This window comes from Lepidochelys kempii, chromosome 6, assembly GCF_965140285.1.
Source record: "Lepidochelys kempii isolate rLepKem1 chromosome 6, rLepKem1.hap1, whole genome shotgun sequence".
Classification (NCBI taxonomy): domain Eukaryota; kingdom Metazoa; phylum Chordata; order Testudines; family Cheloniidae; genus Lepidochelys; species Lepidochelys kempii.
The window spans coordinates 109439072-109462766 of record NC_136385.1 but is presented as its reverse complement, the minus strand read 5'-3'; the positions used below and the strand labels follow the sequence as shown (position 1 = coordinate 109462766).

General features: G+C 40.8%; 1 protein-coding gene across 3 annotated transcripts in view; it reads right to left on the bottom strand.

Annotated features, from left to right (window-relative positions):
* The window catches only part of CCNK (cyclin K), a 31210-nt gene that overhangs the window by 7022 nt on the left and 493 nt on the right, over positions 1–23695 (bottom strand). For 2 of the 3 annotated variants that reach the window (XM_073349614.2, XM_073349615.2), the window contains exons 2-8: positions 19351–19608; positions 17968–18049; positions 16981–17112; positions 15496–15601; positions 14120–14177; positions 11342–11511; positions 8688–8962 (exon numbers count right to left, since the gene is read on the bottom strand). In XM_073349614.2, coding sequence (XP_073205715.1) covers positions 8688–8962; positions 11342–11511; positions 14120–14177; positions 15496–15601; positions 16981–17112; positions 17968–18049; positions 19351–19547 — 1020 coding nt within the window. In that variant the 5' untranslated portion in view covers positions 19548–19608. Of the gene's footprint in view, positions 1–8687; positions 8963–11341; positions 11512–14119; positions 14178–15495; positions 15602–16980; positions 17113–17967; positions 18055–19350; positions 19609–23695 lie in introns of those variants that run through there. The other variant, XM_073349616.1, reaches the window with a different exon arrangement.

The window sequence follows — 23695 nt, the reverse complement described above, 5'->3', positions numbered from 1 at the left end:
GCACTGTCTCCAAGACACAGCCAGGGATATTCTGCTTTCTCTAACCCTGCAAATACATTTCCTCCCAATAACTGCAGGATCTTGCCCAAATAATTTAACTTGACTAGTGTCATTAAGTAAACATTGCAATTTCTTTGGAGTTGGAACTAAATTAAATTCTTTCCTACAGCTTACTGTAGGGGTAAATGATTCTATAACCTCATAAAAATGTTGTCTCTAGAGATTTGTAATAGGGCCAATACTGATATTATATAATTATTTTTGGAGTTCTAGGGTAACTAAACAGCTGCAACCAAAAAGCACAGAATTCAAGATCATTACATTATTTAATGGCTAAAGATCATCTTGTAAAATTTTTTAAATGAGGTCCATGAGTTAGAGGGAGTCTGGGAAAAACAGAATACAAACTTGTAAGTGCAATGAACCGTATGAACTGTAACAAACTATACCATATTTGCTAGCAGTAACTTCTTACTTTCCTGAGCCCCAATTGCTAGGGCTGTTAACTGTTCTGTCAGCGTATCCAGAATTTCAAGGTGGTTTTCTTATTATTTTGACAAGAATGTGCCAGTGAGGACAAAGGAGTGACCGTTATTTCAGCAAAAGCAGGTATATGTTAGAAGAGCTCCAATTTATGTCTCAAGACAAGGCTGTACACAGGTGCACTATAATTTGCATTGTTTTATTTAAATTCTTTGCTATCCTTCATTCTAGTAACTGAAGTAATATTCAGAGCCCCCTTCAACTTCTACCTTTTCTCCGAAGATTTATTTTGAATGTGTTCTAACTGCAGGTCTGCAAATCAAATTATAATTGCACACATAATTACTGAAAAGGGCACTAATTTTCATTTACCTTCATGATTGAGTGGAGTAAACAATTTTAAAATGGTAACATCTCCCACTCATGTTTAAATGATCCTGTAAAGTTTAGATACGTAAAAAATGAATAATACCAATGATTAAGCAAAGGCAAAGTGTGGGAAGTTCATAAGCATACAGGATGTGTATCACTGTTTTCCTTACTACTTGTTGATTCTTTCAAAGTTATTTATTCCCTATGAAGTCTCATCAGCTTTGAGAGAGACTGATTCAAAACCATTTTTGTTTAACTGTATTACAAATTCAAAAGCATGAACATGCAAACAAAAACAGGTCAATCTGAAATGGAGTATTGTAAACTGGGTCAATCTGAAAGCAACTAAGTTTAGACAAATATAATGGAATTCTCAAAGGAGTTCATTTTTAACTTCCCTTTGATTATATGCAGTGGATCCCCTGGTAGGGATCAATTGGATATAATCAAAAAGAAGTTACCTACAAGCTTCGTAAAAGGGCCCTTTATTTCCAGTGCCCTGACTTCCTCCGCTTATCACTGGATTCCCTCTAGTCTAAAGGTGGGCAAACTATGGCCGTGGGACTGTCCTGCCCAGCCCCTGAACTCCCAGCAGGGGAGGCCTACCCCCACCCCTCCCCCGCTGTCCGCCATGGGCAGCACAGCTTGTGCCTGCCCACCTCTCAGGCTTTCCAGTAAGCCTGTCCTGCTGCTCTGAGCGGCATGGTCAGGGGGCGGGAGGGGTTGGATAAGGGGCAGGAGGTCCTGGGGGGCAGTTGGGTGGGGTGGAGGTGTGGGGGGGCAGTCAGGAGATAGGGAGCAGGGGGTTGGATAGGGGGTAGGGTCCTGGGGGGGGGGTAGGGGCTGGGGGTCCCGAGAAGGGGCGGTCAGGGACAAGGAGCAGGGGCAGGTGGATGGGTCAGGTGTCCCGGGGGGCCTGTCAGGGGGCAGGGGTGTGGATAGGGGTGGGGCAGTCAGGGGACAGGGAGCAGAGGGGGTTGGATAAGGAATGGGGTCCCAGGGGGGCGGTTGGGGCAGGGGGTCCCGGGAGGGGGCAGTCAGGGGACAAGGAGCAGCGGGGGTTGGATGGGTCAGAGGTTCTGAGGGGGGCAGTCAGGGGGCGGGAAGTGGGAGAGGTGGATGGGGGAGGGGGCCAAGCTGTTTGGTGAGGCACAGCATTCCCTACCCTGCCCTCCATACCGTTTCGCAACCCCGATGTGGCCCTCGGGCCAAAAAGTTTGCCCAACCCTGCTCTAGTCTAATTTTCATCCTCTCTACTCTACCTGAACTGATCAATCAAAAAAGTCACTAATGACACCTTCCTTTCCAAATCTAAGAGCCTGTGCTCCATTCTAATTCTCTTCTATGTGTCTGCTGCTGCTGCTGCTGATACACACTACCCTTTTCTTCCGGAGGCCATCTCTTCCTTGGGTCCCTGACTAATCTCCTGGTTCACTTCCTGCCTTACTTAACCACCCTTTCAATGTTGCCTTCATTGAATCCTTGGTCCTGCTTCTTCTTTTTCTCTTGCATTCTCAACTCTTCCACCACTAGATATTTCCCCTCCTTGGGTAACCTCACCTACTCCAACTGTCTCATATTTCACATTTACCTCTCTAACCCTGACCTCTGTTCAGGCTCAAACTTCTTTTCCTGCCTCTCCCATATTTCACAACTGATGTCCTAATGCTATTCAAACTAAACAGGGCAAAAATGAACATCCCAACTTTCCTCCTAAAACTCCTCCCCCTCATCCCCTTTGATAATTCCACAACAGTCTATTATTGATGCTGGCAGCAAACTTAGGGTTTACTTTGACTTCTGCCCGGCATTGCCATATCTTGTGGTTTTATCACAAGACCCCCTACACCTGATGTTTCCTAAAGCTTCAGCTCCTGAAGTAATGCAAATGTAAGAATCTTTTTTTGGGGAGGGTTTTTTTAAGCCCTCATGCTTGTGGAACAAAGCTTGCTTGTTTTGTCACGCTGTCCCCATCCCCTCCCCCTGTCCCCAGAAGAATTTAGGAGTTTCAGTGGCATTTAGAGGACCTCTGCCATGCTTTGAAAAAAGCTTGCCATATAAATATTCCTCTATTCCCCTTTTGTTACTGAATTTCTCTTTAAGAGGGAATTATATACTGGTCATAGAAGACAGGTCACTACCCCTTCACTTTAGGGGTTTAGAGCAGTGGTTCTCAACCTTTTGGACTACTGTACCCCTTTCAGGAGTCTAATTTGTCTTGTATACCCCAAGCGTCACCCCAGGCTTTGACTTCAGCCCCACACAACAGGGCTTGGGCTTTCAGCCCTGGGCCCCAGTGAGTCTAACACTGGCCCTGGCAATGCCATTAAAACGAGCTTGCCCACAGTCTGAGAACTGCTGATATAATATATAGAAGAGTATAAACAAATCATTGTCTGTATGAAATTTTAGTTTGTACTGACTTCACCAGTGTTTTTAAAACAAGACAAATATCGAGATGAGTTTATATATTCCCTAGAAGGCCTCCACATACCCCTGGTTAAGAATCACTGGTTTAGAGCAACTGAAATTATCGTCTGGCGTCCTGCCACGGTTGTCAAAATGTCTGAATGACTGATATATGAAATTATAAACATCGATAAGGGAAACCACCTAACACTAATTTAACACAAATTCCTTTATTAAATCCCATTTAAAGTAGTATTTATACAATTACTCTAAAAATGCCTAAAAAGCCTAATAAGCAATTTACTACAACCAACCAGTACCAAAACATTTATAAGCATTCGATCAAGAGGCTTACAAATGGGCGAGGCCCAGGGGTGCTTAAACCCATATTGATTGGCTCCAGCATGTCAGGCAGGTAACAGTAACAAACCCTTTAAGAGTTTACTTTTTATACCCATTAACAAACAAGTCAGGTCATTGCTTGCTGACTTCAGCTATAAATCAACTTGAGACAATTGATCCTTAGTTCCAGTCTTAATCCTCATAAGATTTACAGCCCCCTTTCTTCCCTTATCTTCTCCCCCACTCCTTGCTTACCAGCAGAACAGTGCGAAGACTTGGGCTGGTTTCTTTTAAGACAGTTTTTCTTTGTCTTGTTACTGCCTCTCTTTATTTTATTAGTTACTTTTGAAGTGATACATCCTGCCCACACTACTAGTAATACTACTTATTCTCACGACCTTCTTTTACTTGCTGAATGGGGCCCTCTTTACAACACACAGTATATCCTTAACCAAACTTAAGCTAACTTTAATTCTTTCATTTTACTCTTATCCTACTCTTATCCTTATCCTATGCCCGTTATAACATCCCTCTGTGTGGCAAGCATCCTCACTATCCCCTCCAAACCCTGTCTGAAAAATTTACTTTTGCCTTGCTTTCCACCACTGTTATCCACTCCTGTGCAGTCTAATTCCTCCACTTTGCCCTACTTCAGTCTGTGTTTAGGTATCAGAACGTATGATTTTCTTACTCTGTAATGACTTATTTGCCTTACTTCACATCCCTCCTTTCCCTTGGCTAGCCTCATTTCTGTTTAATTTAGATGGGACACCCTTGGGGGCAGGAAGCATGCCTTTAAATCTTTATAAAGCTCCATGCCAAGTTACAGCAAAATCTACATTGTGAATAAACTGTGAAATCACTAGCTTTCCATATCACACATATGCAAAGCAACAATAATTCCACTTTGCCAGGGTAGATGGGTATTAAAATGCAGAATAAAACTAGCAGATTAAGCAGCTTTAACTGATGCCAAATTATGATCCCACAATGTTTTAAATTCTTTATTAGCACCAAAGTGGCACACAAAATGAAAAGATCTTCTCTACATGTGAAATCAAAGAAGCCATTTTAAATCTGAAGTGATTCCCCTTGACCATCATGGAGATGACTTTTGAAGTTGTTTGCTCTAATTAGTCAAATGATCACTTCAAGCAGCAACCAAATTCCATTTTATTAGGTTACTCTGTATTTATTCACAAAGTCTAATCTTGCAAAAATAATTTCACCATGATGCCCCATCATCATGGATTAAGTGAAAGCAGCTGATGGAGGAGACAATTAACAAAATGGGTCAGACAAAATTTCACACACAGAAGATCTGCGACTAGTTGTTTATGTAAAAGCAGTATGTACCAAGTGTCACCAAAGTGCTTTTTCCAATCACGTCAGTGAGTGTAATCTTTTTTCTTCAGTAAGTCACTGAAAATCCGTTTAACCATTCTTGAATGTAAGATGTTGCCTGTTACTAAAATCTGTCTATAGAAATTTATTTTAATTAGCTATTTAGTTGTGTTGCTGACCAATATCCCAAGTTCCATAGTAATATTATTTTCTAGTACAACACTTGAAGTTTGAGAAGAGTTCATCGACAGTTTTAAAATGAGGCAATTCTGCAACATACAACAGAATCTCAGAGTTATGAACTGACCAGTCAACCACACAACTCACTTGGAACTGGAAGTACAGTATGGTACCACATTAAATGAACTACTAAAAATATAAAGGGCAAATTTAAAAAGAGATTTGACAAGGTAAGGAAACTTTGTGCCTTTTTCATTTAAATTAAGATGGTTAAAAGCATCTTTTTTCTTCTGCATAGTAAAGTTTCAAAGTTGTATTAAGCCAATGTTCAGTTGTAAACTTTTGAAAGAACCACCATAACGTTTTGTTCAGAGTTACGAACATTTCAGAGTTATGAACAACCTCCATTCCAAAGATGTTTGTAACTCTGAGGTTCTATTGTATGTGCACCTGTATCTTTGAAAAATTTACATCTTCAATACAAATGTATCAGCCCCCAATAACATAGTTTAGTTTTACCATTTAAAGGTAGTTTTTCTCAGCAAAACAACAATGGGAGAGATTATTGGATATAGAGACCTTAATCAGCTGAATGTTCACAATTTAGAAGAGGTGCCAGATTTAGACAGACAGGCATTTGGAAAGGTTTTATAAATCAGGGACCAGCTCCTCAGCTGATGTAAATTGCCATATCTCCATTGTCTTCAATTGAGCTATGATGATTGACAAAGTGGAGCATCTGGCTATGAGGAATATACACATTTCTCCTATAATGTCTTAAGTGGCAGTCATGCAATTTCCTATTTGCAGACACTGGTAGAATCTCTTAGTAAGGTTTAACTTAAAATGTTTTTGGGGCACAAACTATGAGTAAATCCTCTAAGTACTATGCATCTTATTGCTTCCAAGTCATGAATTTCCTAGCATGGAATAAATTTGGTACACAAAGCATAATCTGAGCTATTGCACTCTCCTGCCACAACTCCCACATCTTTACACCTCTAACTTTTTATAGGCTTTAAGCTTTTATAGGCTTTTTTAAAATCTTGCTCTACAAATTATCTGGGTTTATTAGTCTCCCTTCTGCATCCGTTTACACTCTAGGCTTCTGCTAGGTGGGCTCAGATACCGTTCTCATCAGATTTCCAACTAAGCAAGATCAAGCCTGCTTAATACTTATATGAGACTGAAGAAAACTCCAGGTGCTGCAGGAAATCATGCTGTTGATTCAGTAGCTATACCCTTGTTCCTCCAGAGTTAATTTATGAATTCATGCCTAAGCATGGGATTGGAAGCCTAAAGCTGCTGAAGATGCATCCTTTTAGGAAAGACCTAAAACAAATACCCAGACTATTTGGGGGAAGGGGGAGGAATACATTCTGGCTACCTAAAATTCCCCCTAAAGTTTCAATTGAATTTGGAATTCTTTATTTTCCATCTTTAACTACCATGTACTGCCAATGTGCAATGTTACAACAGTGCTGCCATGTTCCACTGCAGACATGGCTTTGTTTCAGCAGTAAATGACTTTCTATGTAAAATCTAAGATTCCACAGACCTATGCATTCTTAACTTTTTCTGGCTGCTACCTCTATCTAGACTTTGGCACACTCCTCCTCAGCCCCAAATCTTTCACTGTATTGTCTGTTGCTTTTCTCCAGAGCTGCTACCTGCTGTTCTCTCCAAATCAAAGCTGCATTAGCCGTAATACGTCACAAGAAGACATTAAGAATTTATAAGAAAGAGGGGTGGGAACATCCTAAATAGCCCCAAAAAACAGATACCAGAGGCTCTAGTGTGAATAACGCACTTGTTATTTCACTGCTGTTTGAATAAATTATCAGAAACATAAATGCAATAGAGACAATAATTTAGTTAACTGCATATCAAATAGAGGTCCTTGACCCTGGAATGACTTTGGATAAGCGTGCAGCTGGAATACTTATGAGGTTTTGTCCATTGTGTAGGGTGTTTTCTTATTTTAAAAGAACAGATGATACAGAGCACAAGACATGGAATGCATAAAACTGTGTCTGTGAGATGAATTTTTTTTACATTAGCATGATGAAAATATGCAAAAAACTTAAGTGGTTTGTAATGGGGTGCTGCCCTCAAGCATGCCCCCTTGTGGCCCTGCATTACTCTTGGCACCTACTCAGGTTTTCAATTACAGGCAGGCCTCAGACTTAAGATATCATTGGTTCCTTACAATTGTGTCGTAAGTCGTAACTTGGAACGGCAATCTACTCTATTGTGGGACCAAGTGTTGCAAACTCAAAACCTACAGTCATAAGTCGAATCAGTGTGTCAATGCATAAGTGTAGTAAGTGCCGTTTGTCTTAACTCGAACGTCGTAAAGTCGAGGTCAATCCAGAGTAGTTCAAAGCACACACCTGCTTCACTGGGGGGGGGGGGGGGGGTGAGTGTGTGTGCGGGGTGTCCTAGTTTATAAATTCTGTCTACAGAGTGTGACTTACTCCTTTAGTCACTCCCACTCCAGGTCCACAGAAGAGTCCTGGTAGGTTTTTACTGCCCCTGTTCAGGAAGCAACCCAGGCCCTTCCTTGAAGTTGGGTTGTATTTAAACAGTTTCTTTCCCTTTAAGACAGCAATCCTGAGCTGGGTTGTAATTTAGGTCAACTGCAGAGCCTTACACAGCTTCTCCTTCAGCTGGCTCCTTTCTCAAATTAGTTTCCAGCATCAAAGGGTTCAGCAGGCAAGCCTTCTGCCACTGCTGTCTTCCCTGCTATGAGAGAGAAGGTAGCATATATGCTCATCCAATTGGTTAGAGGAGAGGGGAGCCTTGTCCCCACCCTGCAGGACTCCCAGTGTAGGCCTTTAAGGAAACAGTGACAGGATTTCCCGTCCACTTATTTCCACTTATTCCTAGTACCACTTCCTCTCTACTAATATCTCCCAGGTCCTTGTATACATCAGATCTTTCAAAATCTTAAAGGGCCATGCCATATGATAGGGTAAGCTGACCTTGAGGTATCACTACCATTAAGGGACCAGACTATCCCATCAAGTGGTTCCACTCTGAAAATGCCTAAAAATGACACATCGGGGTTCCACGTTTCTTGAATCTCCAATTTTAAATAAAATATGCTCATTTTGGAAAAAAAATGTAAACGGCCAATCCAGCAAACTCAGTCTAGTTTCTGAAAGTGAATTTGGGTTCTTCTTTTCTCATACATAGTCACTTATAACAAAAGTTCTACAGATCAAGTGATTTCATCTATAACACCTGGGCAAACTTACAGCCTTCAGTTGGTGGGCATTGGCATAACTGATTGGAACACAGTAAACCATTCTGTTGACAATGCACAAGACGTGCAGGCTCTGTGGTCCTGGTAGGCATTAAAAAAACCCAACTTATTTTGGTACTAAAATAAGCAGGCCTAAACTCAATAAACCAAGAAAAAAATCCAGCATGTAATAAGGTGATACTTTACAGTCTCTTTTCAGAGCATAACCATAATTTAGATTAAGCCAAGGAAACAACTGTTCCTGCTCTAAATAGAAATCTGCTCACCACTTATGTTCAGTTAAACTTACCGCTGGACGTTTAGCCTGCCTTGGAGGACTTGACTGAGGAGAGGGTTTCTTAGATTGTTGTGTTTGTTGCTGCTGTTGCTGTTGCACTGACTGCTGGGACTCTTTTTGCTGCTGTGACTGTGACTGCTCTGAACTTTGAGATTGCTGCGACTGTAGTACTGGAGGCATCTGAGGTGTAGACTGAAGGGATGGTGGCTGTTGCAGTTGGTGTGGAGTATGATGAGGCATTTGCTGTTTCCCTTGTGAGTACAGATCCAGGATCTGGTGACAGATATCTAACAAAAAGTCCAAAGTCCAAAAGGTTATACATTCCTAAAACAACGTAACAATATTGATAATCAGCTTGAAACCCTTTAAAGGGACACCGACATCAAAACAACATTTCTTGCTGAAAATATTTTACCTACTATTACAATACCTAAGATAAGTATCACTGTTCTTTTTTTCAATTTACTTTGTACATTTGCCAGGACTTTGTGTGTAGTCAGTTTCACTGTCATCCCTTTATAGCAAGTTTCTCTGACTGTGTGGGTCTTTCAAACAGTAGCAAAGGAGAGTGAAATATTTTTAAAGATAGGAAAACCTGACTGTATAACCAAAGCAACCAGCGAGGACATTAAGGGAAAGGAGTGGCACCCTACTGAAGGAAGGAATTCTTGAGAATTCAGAATGAGAATGAATTCAGTTTTAACTCTGCCACAGATTTGCTGTGCGATAGATCTTGGGCAAATCACAATCTCTCTGGGTCTCAGCTTCCTTATTTATAAAATGGAAATAATCCTCCCCTCTCACTCTCGTCTATTTAGACTGTAATAACTTTGAGGCAGGGATTGTATTACCATGGCTATATACATAATCTAGTACAACAGGACCCCTATCTTGGTTGGAGCCTCTACATGCTAGTTAGCCAAAAATGGGTTGAAACTGTGAGTTGTTCTGTTCCTTTAAGGTATATTTAAACTTATTTTTCTTCTAATATTATTATTATTATTATACAGTTGTAATGACTCTGCATGTTGAGTACTAAGCCTACTTTTTATATTCACCTGTAGACTAAACTATCTAGCTCTTTGTGGAAGTTAAAAGTATGATTCGAGATAGGTTTTAGCAGCTGTTTTGGAAAAATGTCCTTCATGTTTTGTCTTTCCAGTGCCAAGAACAATTAGGTCTTGGATTCATGGCCTAAATAAATACTGAAACATCCAAACCTTCAAAAGATTCCTTAGTTAAGTTATTTGACTTCCAGAAGCCACTAGCCTTTGGAATGGGATACAAGCAATGTAGGATAAAAATGTGAACTACACACACAGAAAGGGAGGAATGCAAGAACGCAGTTCCACAAGAAAATTATAACTCCCAATGAATATGAAGTGGTAGTGTCAGGTCAGACTGGGGACTACTATAGGCGTGGTAAAATGCTCTATTGCAGAGCTTCTGTTTTTCAGGATTTATTAAATTTAACTGGGGGGAGGGGTATTTTTAGCAACTTTTGAGTTTTACGTAGGTGTCCACTAATCCAGGGTTTTCAGGAAATTCTTTGTACATACTTTAATGAATAATGTATATAATAGTATATACACAATGAGTAAGCTCTTTGTAATGCTCCCTAGTGCACTTCAATGTAGCACTGTTTCAAACAGCACTATATTAAAGCACAATAAGGAACTTTTAGTGAGCATCAGAAGGGCCTACAAGGACCAATTAAAATGCATCACATTAGTGTGCTTTAGAAATAACACATTCCTGCTCCATGTAGACAAGCCCTTAGATACAAGCAACCATTTCTGTTGTTTACTTACTAAACACAGATTTCATTTTCTATATCGGGCTGTTTTATCGATGTCTGTCTATTAAAACTGAAAATCAGAAGCGCTAATTATAATATGGAAGACTACGTCTTGTTATATAGACAGATCACTTGCTGGGTTTTGAAGATCAGTGTGTGTAGAAATCCTGGTCATCCAGTGCAGGATTTCCAGGCTGTGAGCCCCACACTATTCCACTTCATAGGCCGCTACTACCTGTATCATTTGTATTTGCAAAATGTTATGGTGGAAACACTGGATATGAACACTTCTTAAGTTTAGAGGCATTTGAATCCAGAATTTTGATCTGGCTCCAACATTTACAATAAAAAAAATTCAGTTTTTAAAATACACAATTGAAATTTCTGGCAAGGTTTATAATATTATAAATTAAACATTGATAAAAAGAGACACTCATCTCCCCTCTGAAAAGCTTGAGTAAACAGATGGTCTTCAGTACCCTGCCCTAAAAGTAAGGTTGATGATTAAGGGAGAACCTGTCCAGACTAGTGTTGCCAGGCATCCAGTTTTTGACCTGAACGCCCGGTTGAAAAGGAACCCTGGTGGCTCCTGATCGAGTGGTTAAAAGTCCATTTGGCAGAGCAGCAGGGCTAAGGAAGACTCTCTGACTGCCCTTGCTCTGCGTGGCTCCCAGAAGTGGCTGGCATGTCCTGTGGAGTCTAGGCACAGGGAGGCTCCGAGCACTGCCCCTGCCCCAGCTCCGCGGCTCCCATTGGCCGGGAACCACAGCACTTATTCTGCAGTCAGAAAGTTGGCAACCCTAGTCCAGACCTCAAATTAAAAAAAAGAATGCAAGTGTTTAAAATGTGACAAAAATATTTCTGGTACCTTCCAGAACATCAACAGGTACGTCTTGAACAAACTGCTCCCACCATCTTCTATACATTGGCTTTGATGTCCACTCCTGAATTTCAAACTTGCACAAACGGCCTGCCAGATACATAACTGCAACAGCTATGATCTCAGGTTCCCATTGCAGTGACAACGTAGTACAGAGACTAGAATATCAAACAACAGTCATTTTAAGATAACCCAGATAGCTGCATGACAAGTCTGAATACATGACACCTACAACGTACTGTTGAGACAAAGCAGACGACAGTTAAGTTTTAATATCTCATTCAGGTAATTTTTGATTAACAAATCTAGGATTCCCCTGTCACACAATCTAATTTACCAAACTAAGATCTTTGTTAATAGTTCTTTGATTTAACAGTAATTTGATTTTTAAACATCCAAAGCACCATTATCATGCAGCAACAAAAAGCAACATGAACAGATTTCTGAGGAATTTATTTAGAAAAAGAGTTTGACATACTGAGATAAAGTTTTCACAAAAGCATGAGGGAATTTAGCTGCACCAGATTCCAGTTTGGGTGATTACATTCCGCTTATCTAAAAGATTCCTCCTGTAACATCAGCTGTATATGATATTCTTAAAGTTCTGTCCTAAACAGTTGTTCAGTGGTTTTATTTCAGTGGTAGGTGAAAGGATTTCTACATTTATTTTGTAATGCATTTGGGGATTATTTTGGATAAAATGCACTTAAATATAAACAATGAATCATGGGAATGTCGAGACCAAATACTCCAATGTATAAGTTTACGTTTTAGATACCGTTCTAAGAGGTCTAGAAAGTTGTCCCCTGATTAGCATATGTAGTAGTGAAGGCTACAGTAAAGTTGATTATACCACTACTTCTCAATTGTTAAGATTAATCATGAAATACTCAGCTTGATTTGCAATTTAAAACCCATAGAAATATTAGAGCCAGCTTTCCTTTTCTTCCGTAACCACTCAACTCATTGCTAAGTTCTAGAATATAAGCTCTTCAAGCAAAAAGTCTGAAAATCTGCCATTCAGTGATCTAGTTACAACAAATTTCACACCATTCATTGACCAATTCACTATGGGTTCTTCTGTTTAGCACAAGGTATGGATAGCAATTAGGTTAAAAAACTCATTAGTTTATGGAAGACTGAAGTACACAAAGTATTAGAGTGTACCCACAGAGGAGAGTCATTTAGTAGTTTCAAAACTAAAAATGCAAAAGGTAGTTTAAAAAACTTCCAAGGAGTAAACTGGGTTAGACTTTCCTTTCTTAATGTTGCTTCTACATCCATGGCACTTAGGTCTATGTTTATATTACAGCTAACATAGCATGCCTAACCCTGTGCTCTAAAACCCTTTAATGGATGTTGCATAGCATCGTTTTTCACAAGGTCCCATGGGAGAAGTCTCACCACTCAGTCTGCACTAAGCATAGTGCAGGGTCTTAAAGGCTAAGTGAAAATCTTAACCAAAGTAGCTGTAGTTAAAATCCATATTGATGACTGTATGGAACAAAGCTGCACAAGTCCAGTAATTTTTCCAAGGGCATTTTTCTGAATTCCAAGTACAGTGCTGTCTCAATAACACTATCAATTTTTCTGAATTTACAAGAAAAAAAGAAGTTTCCCAACTGCCATCCTGCATATTCAACCTGGGATCTGAAAGTCAAGCTAGATTCTTTCCTTCCTATGTATCACCATCTGCAATAAAGATGATGCAAGCCAAATGGTAGTCACACCTGTGCCAGGCACTGTTCTTCAATTTACATCACCACCACCACCCATGTAAACCAATTATCTCCATTTGGGTTGTACAGGTTTTCAAGACTTAGAATTTGGGCCTAAAATTCGAATCTTGCACACCTAAAATTAAGCACCAGAGTAAAAGCGACCAATTTGCAGAGATGCTGTGCACCCACAAGTCTGACTCAAATCAATGGGAACCATAGGTGCTTAGCGCTTTTGAACAATCAAGACCACTTTTCTTTGGATGTCTAAAGTTAAGCACTCTAGTTAGAAATCTGAGAGTAATTACACAGAGGTGTTGATGCACCAAGAAATAACCTTGCTCATTCTCCCTCACGTGTTCGTTCTACAGTGCTAACGGAAGTGTAATACACTAAGTTTATTTAAGCCTCTGAGGTATGCAGAAATGACTCAATACATCTATTAAGAAGGTGCTATTTTTTACATAATCATCTTTCTTAGTTAAATTCAGTTGAGCTACAGCTGGTTACAATATAAAATCAAATATTTCGCTTGGTTTTTTTTCCCCCCCAAGTGTTGTCTGATGAGACAAATAAACACTGCTTATATCTGAACTATTTACTGCACTGCACTATAAAGAATATAAAATATGTTGCACAAAGACTATATTTCTGGGACTGACCTCTTCCCAGGCCAAGACATTGGGGTCACACCTCTCTTCCTATAGGTATTGGAGGCTCTGGAATTTAGCTATGCCCTTTCTGGCCTCACTGTATGGATTTGAAGGAAGAACTGACCATATTCCCTGATCTGGGCTTCCCCCTGAAGTCCCTGATCTAAATTTTATCCTGGAATAAGAGGAATCCCTTCAGGCAAAAACTCTGAAGTGAGGGCAGGGGTATGGCCCATGATTCATGGACAAACGTGAACTGTCTTTGGAATGTGCACAAAGAGATATAGCCTAAATGTGCATGACTGGGGAAAGAGGTCAGGGTCCAGAATAAACCAAGTGGTGGTAACTAGCTGAAATATTTAAATGTCTGGAAACTTTTTTTTTTTTTTTTTTACCTGTCATTTACAAATGTCCATGCCATTTGAACCAGCTTTTGAATTTTGTTTTTATCACCTGAAAGAGACAAACAAAAAAGTTTACTAAACGAAAAAGCTCAGAAAAATTAGTTTTATAAACCATTATAAATGGAAAGACTTCTTTAGAAAAATGGTATCTGTGTAATATTCTAATCTTTTAAGGTATATCAGCTGAAACTGATGTGTTATGAGTGCAAACCTGTTAACATTCTAACCTCATGTTTTCATATGCTCAAAGTCCCCTAAAACATTTGCCTTTTGCACTGAATTTTTTGAGTTTTGAAAAATGGTAGGGGGACCCAGAATTGGTTTGTAAGTGGGAACAAATTCAGTGATTTTTTAAGTGAGGGGACAGATTTTGGGGGGAACTTTAAGGCAATTTAAGTTAAATAGTTATTGTTTGGAGAGGGAACACGTAGCAGGAAAAGAACTTTTCACCTGGGCTAGTAGGCCTAGACAGGAAAGCATCAAGTAAGTTTCCAAGTTATATCAGGCCAGGAAAAGAAAACCCGTAAGCCACTGGATTCAAATGATTTATACATAAGGCTACGAGTCTCTCATGGATTCTGTGACTTTCCATGACCTCCATGACTTCTGCAGCAACTGGTGCTGGTTCAGGGGCTGCCTGACCCAGGCAGCCCCTGGGCAAGCAGCAGTCTGGATGTATGGGAGAGGGCATGGGTGCACTTATCTCGGGGTAGAGGAAACCCACTGGCATGGCCCTGCAGCTCCTAGGCAGCAGGGGGCCGGGGTCTCTGCACTGCATGCAGGCCCCACCCCCGCAGCTCCCATTGGCTGCAGCTCCTGGCCAACGGGAGCTGCGGCAGCCGGCATTTGTGCCCCTCCACCACCTAGGAGCTGCAGGGATGCGGAGCTGGGTAGGGAGCCCCTGACAGCCCTCCGCCCCCACTGCGCCCCCCCGGGCCACCTCCCCAGCACACGTGGCCCCTCATCCAAGTTTTAGTCATAGGTATTTTTCGTATAATTGACAAGTCACAGGCCGTGAATTTTTGTTTACTGCCCGTGAGCTGTCCATGACTTTTACTAAAAATACCTGTGACTAAAACATAGCCTTATTTATACACAACAGTCATACACTGAGAAAAAAGTGACAAACCATTCTTTTAAGACATTAAAGAGCTGAGGACTGGAAGCCCAGAACACCTAACTACTACTAGTTCCCACTCTGTCGGCTTGGAAGTCACAACTTCTGTCCCAGTTTCCTTCTCGGAAATGTGGTTAATATTTCTCTCAGATGGTGGGTCAGTAGATCAATGTTTTTAAAGAAGTATAAACCAAGTGCGCTATTTAAGAGTTGTTGAATATTATTCAGCAATGCAACTCTTTATATTCACCTTTGAGTTGTTTGGCATACTTGAGAAGAAACTGGTATGGATGTTCCACTTGTAAATCAAACTTTATTGTTTGTAATAAGATTCTCTCCAGGACCATCACTTCCTCCTAGACAATATGACAAAGTAAACACAAAATATATAATTCCCTCTTTTATTCATGAACATTTGATGCTCATTTGAAATGTGACCTTATTTCCAGTTGAATTTGTTTAGCTTCAGCTTTCAGACACTAAATATTATTATGCACTTATCTGCTAGATTATCTTTCCCTGTGCAGGTATTTATAAGACTGTGATCAAGTCACCTCCTAGATTTCTCTTCAGTTATTTCCTACCATTGATGGTCCTGACCTTTCAGAGGCTGCATCACCTACCTTAAATGTTAGCAATATGAGATTTAACTGCCCAAGATGAGTTATTACTGAACGTAATTATGCGTGAATCTATTAGTTTCTCTTAAATATTCTTAACCTTTAAGGTTATTTATCAAGTGTTTACTTCAGTGAATGAAGTAACTGAATCCATATTCTCACCCCCATTCTCCCACCTCATTACCTAAAAAGTCTAAAACAGATCACAACTCCATTTGGGGTGCGCTTTTCTACATATGGGATGGCATATCACAAGAGATACACTTGGGCTAAGCTTCTGAAAAGTGAATAGGGATTTTGGGTGCCTCAATTGTGGCATACCCCATCTTGACACTTTAAAGAGGCCTGCTTTTCAGAAAGTGTAAAACACCCACCCTGTAGATAACTAAGCCCCTGGAAGGTGCCTCAAGATAGATACCTCAAAAATGCAGCATCCAAACTCACTAGTCACGTTTGAAAAATCTTGGCCTTTGATGGTGACAGCTGAGTATCAACTAAGAAAACTGAAGCTATCACAGCAAATCCAATGGCAAAGCTAACTGTGAATTAAACTATGAAAGATAAGCAGCATTACTCAGAAAAGTAACACCAACAACAGCACATAGTGAGATTTAAAAAACTAAGATCTCCCATAATGTCTTTTAAAGTTATGGCATCTAACTAAAAATAAGTTGTATTTGTCTGAAAAATGTGTATATACTATAGTTACAAACTAACATCTACAACTACTACAACTGAAAGAAAATTATTGACAATTTTTTTTCCAGTTCGTTTACTTTGTGAATTTGACAGCATTTTATGTAGTCAATTTCACAGTTTACACTGTATAATCAATCAGTTTCTCTTTTGCTGAAAACACCTTATAAGGAATAGGAAAGCTGAAACACACTTAAGCAAGTTAGACTATATACATGGTAATGTACCAGAAAATTAAAATTTAGGTTTATTTATCTAACTTGAAGAATAAAGTTGACAGTGCCTTTTCAAATGAGAATCCAACTTTCCTTTTACCTCAGAAGAGAAATAAAGCCTGGAAATATATAGCGCAAGTATTAACTCTATTAAAATGCTAAGTTAAATAAAAGAATAATATAAGCATGAATAAATTATTTTACCTTTGGGTCATCACCAAACTGTCCAAACTGTACATCATTTAGTAAGCTACGAGCTGTTTTGATTATATCTTTACATTTTTTTGGAGTTTCTTCAACTTTCCCTGCCAGGAAGAGACAGCAGGCTCCAGTCACCTAACAAAGAAAATTCTGTCAGAAAGTCTAAATCTACTATGCCGCATCTATATATTAAAAACAAATTGTGTTTTAAGTGTCAGTTTCAACAATCAGGTTATGAGATGCTGTTTCTCAGAGAAGGGTTAATAGAATTAGAAGCTCATGAAATGATTACACACACAATTTAGCTTTTTTAGCTATTTCCAAGTAAATATAACCTTTTGGAAGACAGCCCATTAAGTAGCATTTTATTTTATTTAAAGAAATACAGCCATAGGTTTTTGTCTTGGCATAGAGAGCATTGCTTCACAAGGGGGTTTAAAAACGTAATTATATATGTAATTTGTCTTTTCTTTGACCACTTAGCCCCTGCTGCAAATCACAAATTACAGCTTCTTGGGAATGACATTAACATAACAAAATTGTAACAGCAATTCTTATTTACTCTAGAGCACAGAAGAACTACATTTTAAGCCTTGATATTCAAGATAAAACATTTAATTTTCATTGCATGGAAAAAATGAAAACTGTGTAATACTTTGTGTTTAAAGCAGGTCTTGTTTCTACATTAAATCGTAAATTAAAAAATCACATGTAATTAAAATACTCTAAATTATCCTTTTTCTGACATACTTCTGAAACTCTGAAAAGCACAATATTAACAGAAAGCTTAAACATTTAAAGAAACAATATGCATAAACTATAACCTTGGCAAGATATTTCAGGGGATTATTCATAAACATGAAGCTTTAGTTAAGAAATGAGACCTTAGTTAAGAAATGAGGCCATCAGCCTTCCTTAGTTGCCACTACTTTAAATATTCCATACTTAAAGCAACCATGGAATTAAGAAGTCAATGCTGTAAATACTTACATATCTTGGGAACTGTTTGAAGGAATGAAACATATAAAATCGATGAAAATAAATTATTCCAGTTGCCAAAGTGTCATAATGTCTGCGCTACACAATAAGGATTTAAACAGTATAAATCAAGTTCAAAATAGAAGACATGAGAGGAAGCAGAGTCAGAGAAAAAATCTGTTTTGAACAAATAAGCTGACTGATTCTCTAATACTGTATCTGATACTTGTTTTTCAAGTTCTGAAAGCAAGTGTGATGTTTTACCAAAAAAACCTACAAAAAAACACAAGGTCCCCGCCCTGAGCATTTTTAACCTAATTCAGGTGCAGTGGATATCTTGAACAGTGTAAAAGGCATGGCTACAGGGTCAAGGTAAAGTTCACCCTGGTACAGAGGGTCCATACCACCACCTGCATGACTTAAGCCCCACACCTAGCTTGGAAAAGCCAGCAATAATGGCAGGCCTGGAGTGGAAGTCATGCAATTTAATGATCACAACACCCAAGCAAGTGGTGGAATCACGGAGACCATTGTTTCAACTCAGACTGGGAATACAGCCAAGAGAAGGACTTTCCCTGTGGTTGACAGGTGGATTTTGCCTCTCTTAACTCTCCACTAACATGTGATTGTTAAGGGCTGATGTAGCTGAAATCAAATCCAACTTTAGTGAAGATCAAAACTATAGAAGATTTTTAATGAGGAACTGAAGGAGAAAAGTTTCAGAGTAACAGCCGTGTTAGTCTGTATTCGCAAAAAGAAAAGGAGTACTTGTGGCACCTTAGAGACTAACCAATTTATTTGAGCATAAGCTTTCGTGAAGTGAGCTGTAGCTCACGAAAGCTTATGCTCAAATAAATTGGTTAGTCTCTAAGGTGCCACAAGTACTCCTTTTCTTGAAGAAGAAAAGGGATTATTGGTATACAAAAGTGGAAAGTAATTCCGAGTATGAGGAATGGTGAGAAGAAGCTGGGAGCAGAAGAAAAAGAGGGAATAGTTAGGAGAGAATATACAGAGGGGCAAAATGGACAAGAAAAGATGTAAATTCAAACACATGCCTAAACAGAGCCTTGAAGGGAAAAACCAGGAGCTTTTAATTTCTAAAATCACCACACAACCGACAGGCCACCTTTTCCCTTTATGTTGTCACTTCATTAGTTAAGGTAGTTCATTTGTTACAGAAACTAGGATTCAATTAACAGAAGAAAATGTTCAAGTAGAAAAACATTAAACATCAAAGATGTTTAATTTAAAAATATTAGTGATGTTTTTGAAATAAGACTACCCTGTACAAATTAATGACACAAATGCACAAGGACCATGCTTGGTATATTTTTTCTGGACTTTCTAATTCATAATGCTACATCGTACCCTGAAAATATCAACATAAAAGGATACAGTCCCAGACGTGTTCCAACATCAAATATGAATCTGGCTCCTTCTCGGCGGTATCGTGCCTCAGTCGCTGGATCAAGTCCTTCTAATTGTGATGGTGTATGTGCCAGATCTTTTTTATCCCAGTACCAACATGGTTTTGTGTGGTCCAGGTTTGCCAAATTTACAGAAGGGCTGGAGTTTTCTTTATTCTCCTTCATTTATTGAAGTAGAATTGTTCCTGCTTGATAAGTTTTCAGGCAATGGGTTTTCAGACAGCAGCTTCAAAATAATAATATAAAAAATAATCAGGTAAAACTGCAACAGACCAACATTTTTCATCCTGACGTAAGTGATATTTTCGCTACGCACACATACACTATACATGTCACAAGGTAGAATGGAAAGATGATCTGAAAGAAGGGAAATGTATTTGTGTATTTTTTGCTGATTAATGATGCATAGAAAAGGCTTGAAAAGTTGTTTTGAAAAGATATTTCACTTGTGAAAAATTCAGGTTTCATCTACACTGGTTTCCCCGAGTCTGTAGACATATGCAAAACTAAGAGAATGATGTAAATGCCAAAGTAGGGAAACTTGGGCAAATAAGTCACTACAAATCTCTTATTATATTTGCTCACTTGATCTAGGGCAGTGTTTCCCAAAGTGTGGTATGCATACCCCTGATGGTACATGAAAGGGTTTCAAGGAGTACGGGGCAGAATTTTTTATTTTACTTTATCATAACGGGACCCCCGCCTGGCACCAGGCTGAGTGGGGCCGGTGGACAGAACCGCAGACCCGCAGTGGGCTGGGCGGCTCAGCCCGCTGCCAGTCTGGGGTTCCGTCAGCCGGCTCCTCCCAGCCGGGGTCCCGGCCACCGGCCCCGCTCAGCCTGCTGCCGGCTGGGGGTCCTGTTCACCCACGCTGGCAGTGGGCTGAGTGGGGCCAGCAGCAGGGACTCCAGCTGAGCGGGGCCAGTGGACAGAACCCCAGACCCGCCGTGGGCTGAGTGACTCAGCCCCCTGCTGGTCTGGGGTTCGTCAGCGAGTTCCTGCCAGCCAGGGTCCCAGCCGCTGGCCCGGCTCAGCCCAAATTTTTCAATACCGAAATAGTAAGCATTAAAAACTAGTGCTTTCTTCACTAACCTAACCAAACCAGCGTTTTTTAATTTCAGAATTATACGAATTCACCATATATACACACACGCTGTTCTGCCAGACTGTTGATTCACTTCTATTATTTTTAATTATTTCTAGTACTATTTCTATATGTAACTATTATTTCTATTAAAATTTTTGTTTCAACTGTATGTAATATAATTTTGTATTTATTTCTAATAAACATTTAATCCAGAATGAAACAAATTAGGAGTGTGTTATAAAAATGTGGCTAGGTGAAATTTGGTGCTGGTAACATGGTTACAGGGTTAGCTGAACCTTTCCCCTCTCTCTCTCTCCATGGACACTCTTTCAAATGACAGGCCCTGTGTCTTCACTGTTCTTGGGATGGAATCTCAGATTCACCCTTCTGTTGCCTGGAGACTCTGCCTAACAACACCCCAATCACTAACTGTGATTACTCCGCAGGCCCAACTGGGTTTGGCCACATGCATATATTCCCTTTGGGAGCTATTTATCCATCCAAAAGAATGCTATCAACTATTTATCTATCCATAGGAATGCAACAATCAGAAAAAAAGTGTTAAAACAACAACAGGCCAATATGCATAACTGTCTTACTTAAAACTAAGTTAGGCTTAGCTTGACCTGCCACTTCTCAGTCTCAGAGAATCAGTGAGCACATCTCCAGCCTGTATCTGCCATCCCTAAACTTCAGTGAGGGTCTTTTTAAAACCATGCCAGCCCCTTTGCTCTGCATCACCTACTATTCATAAAAACAACAGATTTCCACATTTTTCATAATTGGCTTTGAGCTTTTAGGTCCTAAATGGTTTAGGAACTACCTACTTGAAAAAACATTTCTCCCCCATGGCACAACACCACAGTGGATGGACATAAACAGGAGTCCTGCTGGTATAAATGAAGTGGGGTCTGCAGCCAGGGCACCCTTCTTTGGAATCTACACCTCACTTCCTCATATGTGAAATTCCTCCCTCACCCTTTATATAATAACCTTCAAGTCATGTGCCAAAAATCATCTTTTTTTGTAGAGATTTTAAAATATGGAGGGGACACGCAAGGAGGGAGTTGAGTTTTTAAGCCACTGATTTACTCATAATAGATCTCACATTAAAATTAGGATGTGTTTATGTCAAAGGTGCCTAAAGTATACGAATAATTCCAGCATTTCTATACACATGAATAAAATGGTTACCGGTTACCTAACACACTAAATAGAAAAGTTTTCTTTGGGAAAAATTCAACGTTTCTAAATCAAACCAGGGCCAAAAAACCTCTACTCCTGGGGAAATTCTGCACCACTGCGCACGCACAGATTTCATGTCCCCTGCAGATTTCTTTGCTTCTCTGCAGAAAAATGGCTGACAGAGAAGCAAAGGGAAGTTGCAAGAGCAGCCACGTGCCTCTCCCCAACAATGTGGGCACGTTATTTCAGGCAACAGGGAGGTAAATCACGGACATTGCGGCTGGTGTGGGTCAGACCTACTCCCTGTATCCAGAACCAAGCCTTAGCCCCTGCATCTGGACACCCCGTGCTGAGTCCCAGCCCTGTATCTGGATCCCCCCGCCAAGCCCCACTCCCCTTTATCTGGATGCCCACTCCTGCACTCAGCCCACCCCCTGCGAAACCCTCCACACTCAAACCCTCACCCCAATGAGGCCCACCCCGACTAGTCTCCTGCACCCAGACCCCCACCCCACCGAGCCCCAACCTGTTGCACCCAGACTCCCATCGCACCAATTCCCACTCCCCCAATACGTGGACACCCCTGCTAAGATCCCCACACCCAGACCCCCCCTTCTGAGCCCCAACCACCTTCACCTGGATCCAGTGTTCCCTTTACATGTGAGGAATGAATTTTGTTATGTGCACCAATATGGAGGTGATCACCTCCATATTGGTGCACATAATAAAATTCATGTGGCAGAGGTGGGGCCCGTTGGGCTTGGAGTGTAGGAAGTGGCTCAGAACTGGGGCGGAGAGTTGGGATGCAGGGGGGGGTGAGGACTCCGGCTGGGCTCTGGGGTGGGGTCAAGCATGGGGGGGACAGGACTAGGGCAGTGGGTTGGGGTGAGGGCTCTGACTGGGGGTGCAGGCTCAGGGGTGGGGCCAGGGATGAGGATTTTGGTGTGTAGGCTGCTCCAGGACTACGGCGGGGAGAGAGGACTCTCCCCAGCTCTCTCCCTCCCATAGCAGCATCTGGGCTGGGGGGGGGGTGTGTGTTGAGGCATCTCTCCCCGCCGCAGCCCTGAGCACCTGCGTGGCACTTAATAAGTTGCTGCATGGCTGCTTAGAGGCAATTTAGCCTGGATTCCCCCTTAAGAGTTCCATTGCCCCTACATCTGCACCCTGCTCCTGAATGGCTGTGCAACCAGAACCCCCACGCACCTGGATCCCCCACTAAGCTGCCTGCACCCAGATTACCTCACACAGAATGCTCTCGCTCCACACCTGGATCCCTCCACACCTTGATCCCGCCGGGCTCAGCCTGCCTGCCCATACCTGATACAGAGGGGCAGGACCCCAAGGTGTTTCCAGAGCAGGCCCAGCCCTTGTGCTGTGTCAGGGTCAGGTGCAGCCTCACCGCCGTGTTGTGGATGGGGAGAGCTGCAGGGGGATCTCCTACCTCTGTGGAGCCAGGGGCCTACGCTCCCCACTACCATGCTGGAGCCTCCACATTTAATGACAAACAAAATTTGCAGAATTCTAAAATATTGTGTGCAGCATTTTTAATATTTTGCTGCAGCATTCCCTCAGGAGTAAAACTCTCAATCCTTTCTTTCAAGAAGTTTCCCATCAAAACCAAGACAGACAAAATTCAGTACAATGCATATTTTAATAATATTAAACTAAAAATTTTCTTTTTAAGATTCTCTTTATACATCACAAAAAAACAACAACAAACACCACAATCTCGTTAGTACTCTCCTTCTTACAGCACTTTCACACATAAACCAGTTTATAAAGTGAAACTGTTCTTGGAAAAGATCACACTACCTCCTGCCCCATAGCCAGCAAAGAATATTGATTTAATCCAAAATACAGTCTTGACTGCCATTTTCCTACGTGTGACACAAATCCCACAACCGAACCGAAGGGCAATGTTATGGTTTTTATGACACCAGTCTCCCTCCGGCACGAGAATTTAGGGAGATGCCAAACTGAGTAAAAGAAACAACGCACAAAGGCCGACGGGCACGGTAGCCGTGTTTGGACGCACATTTCC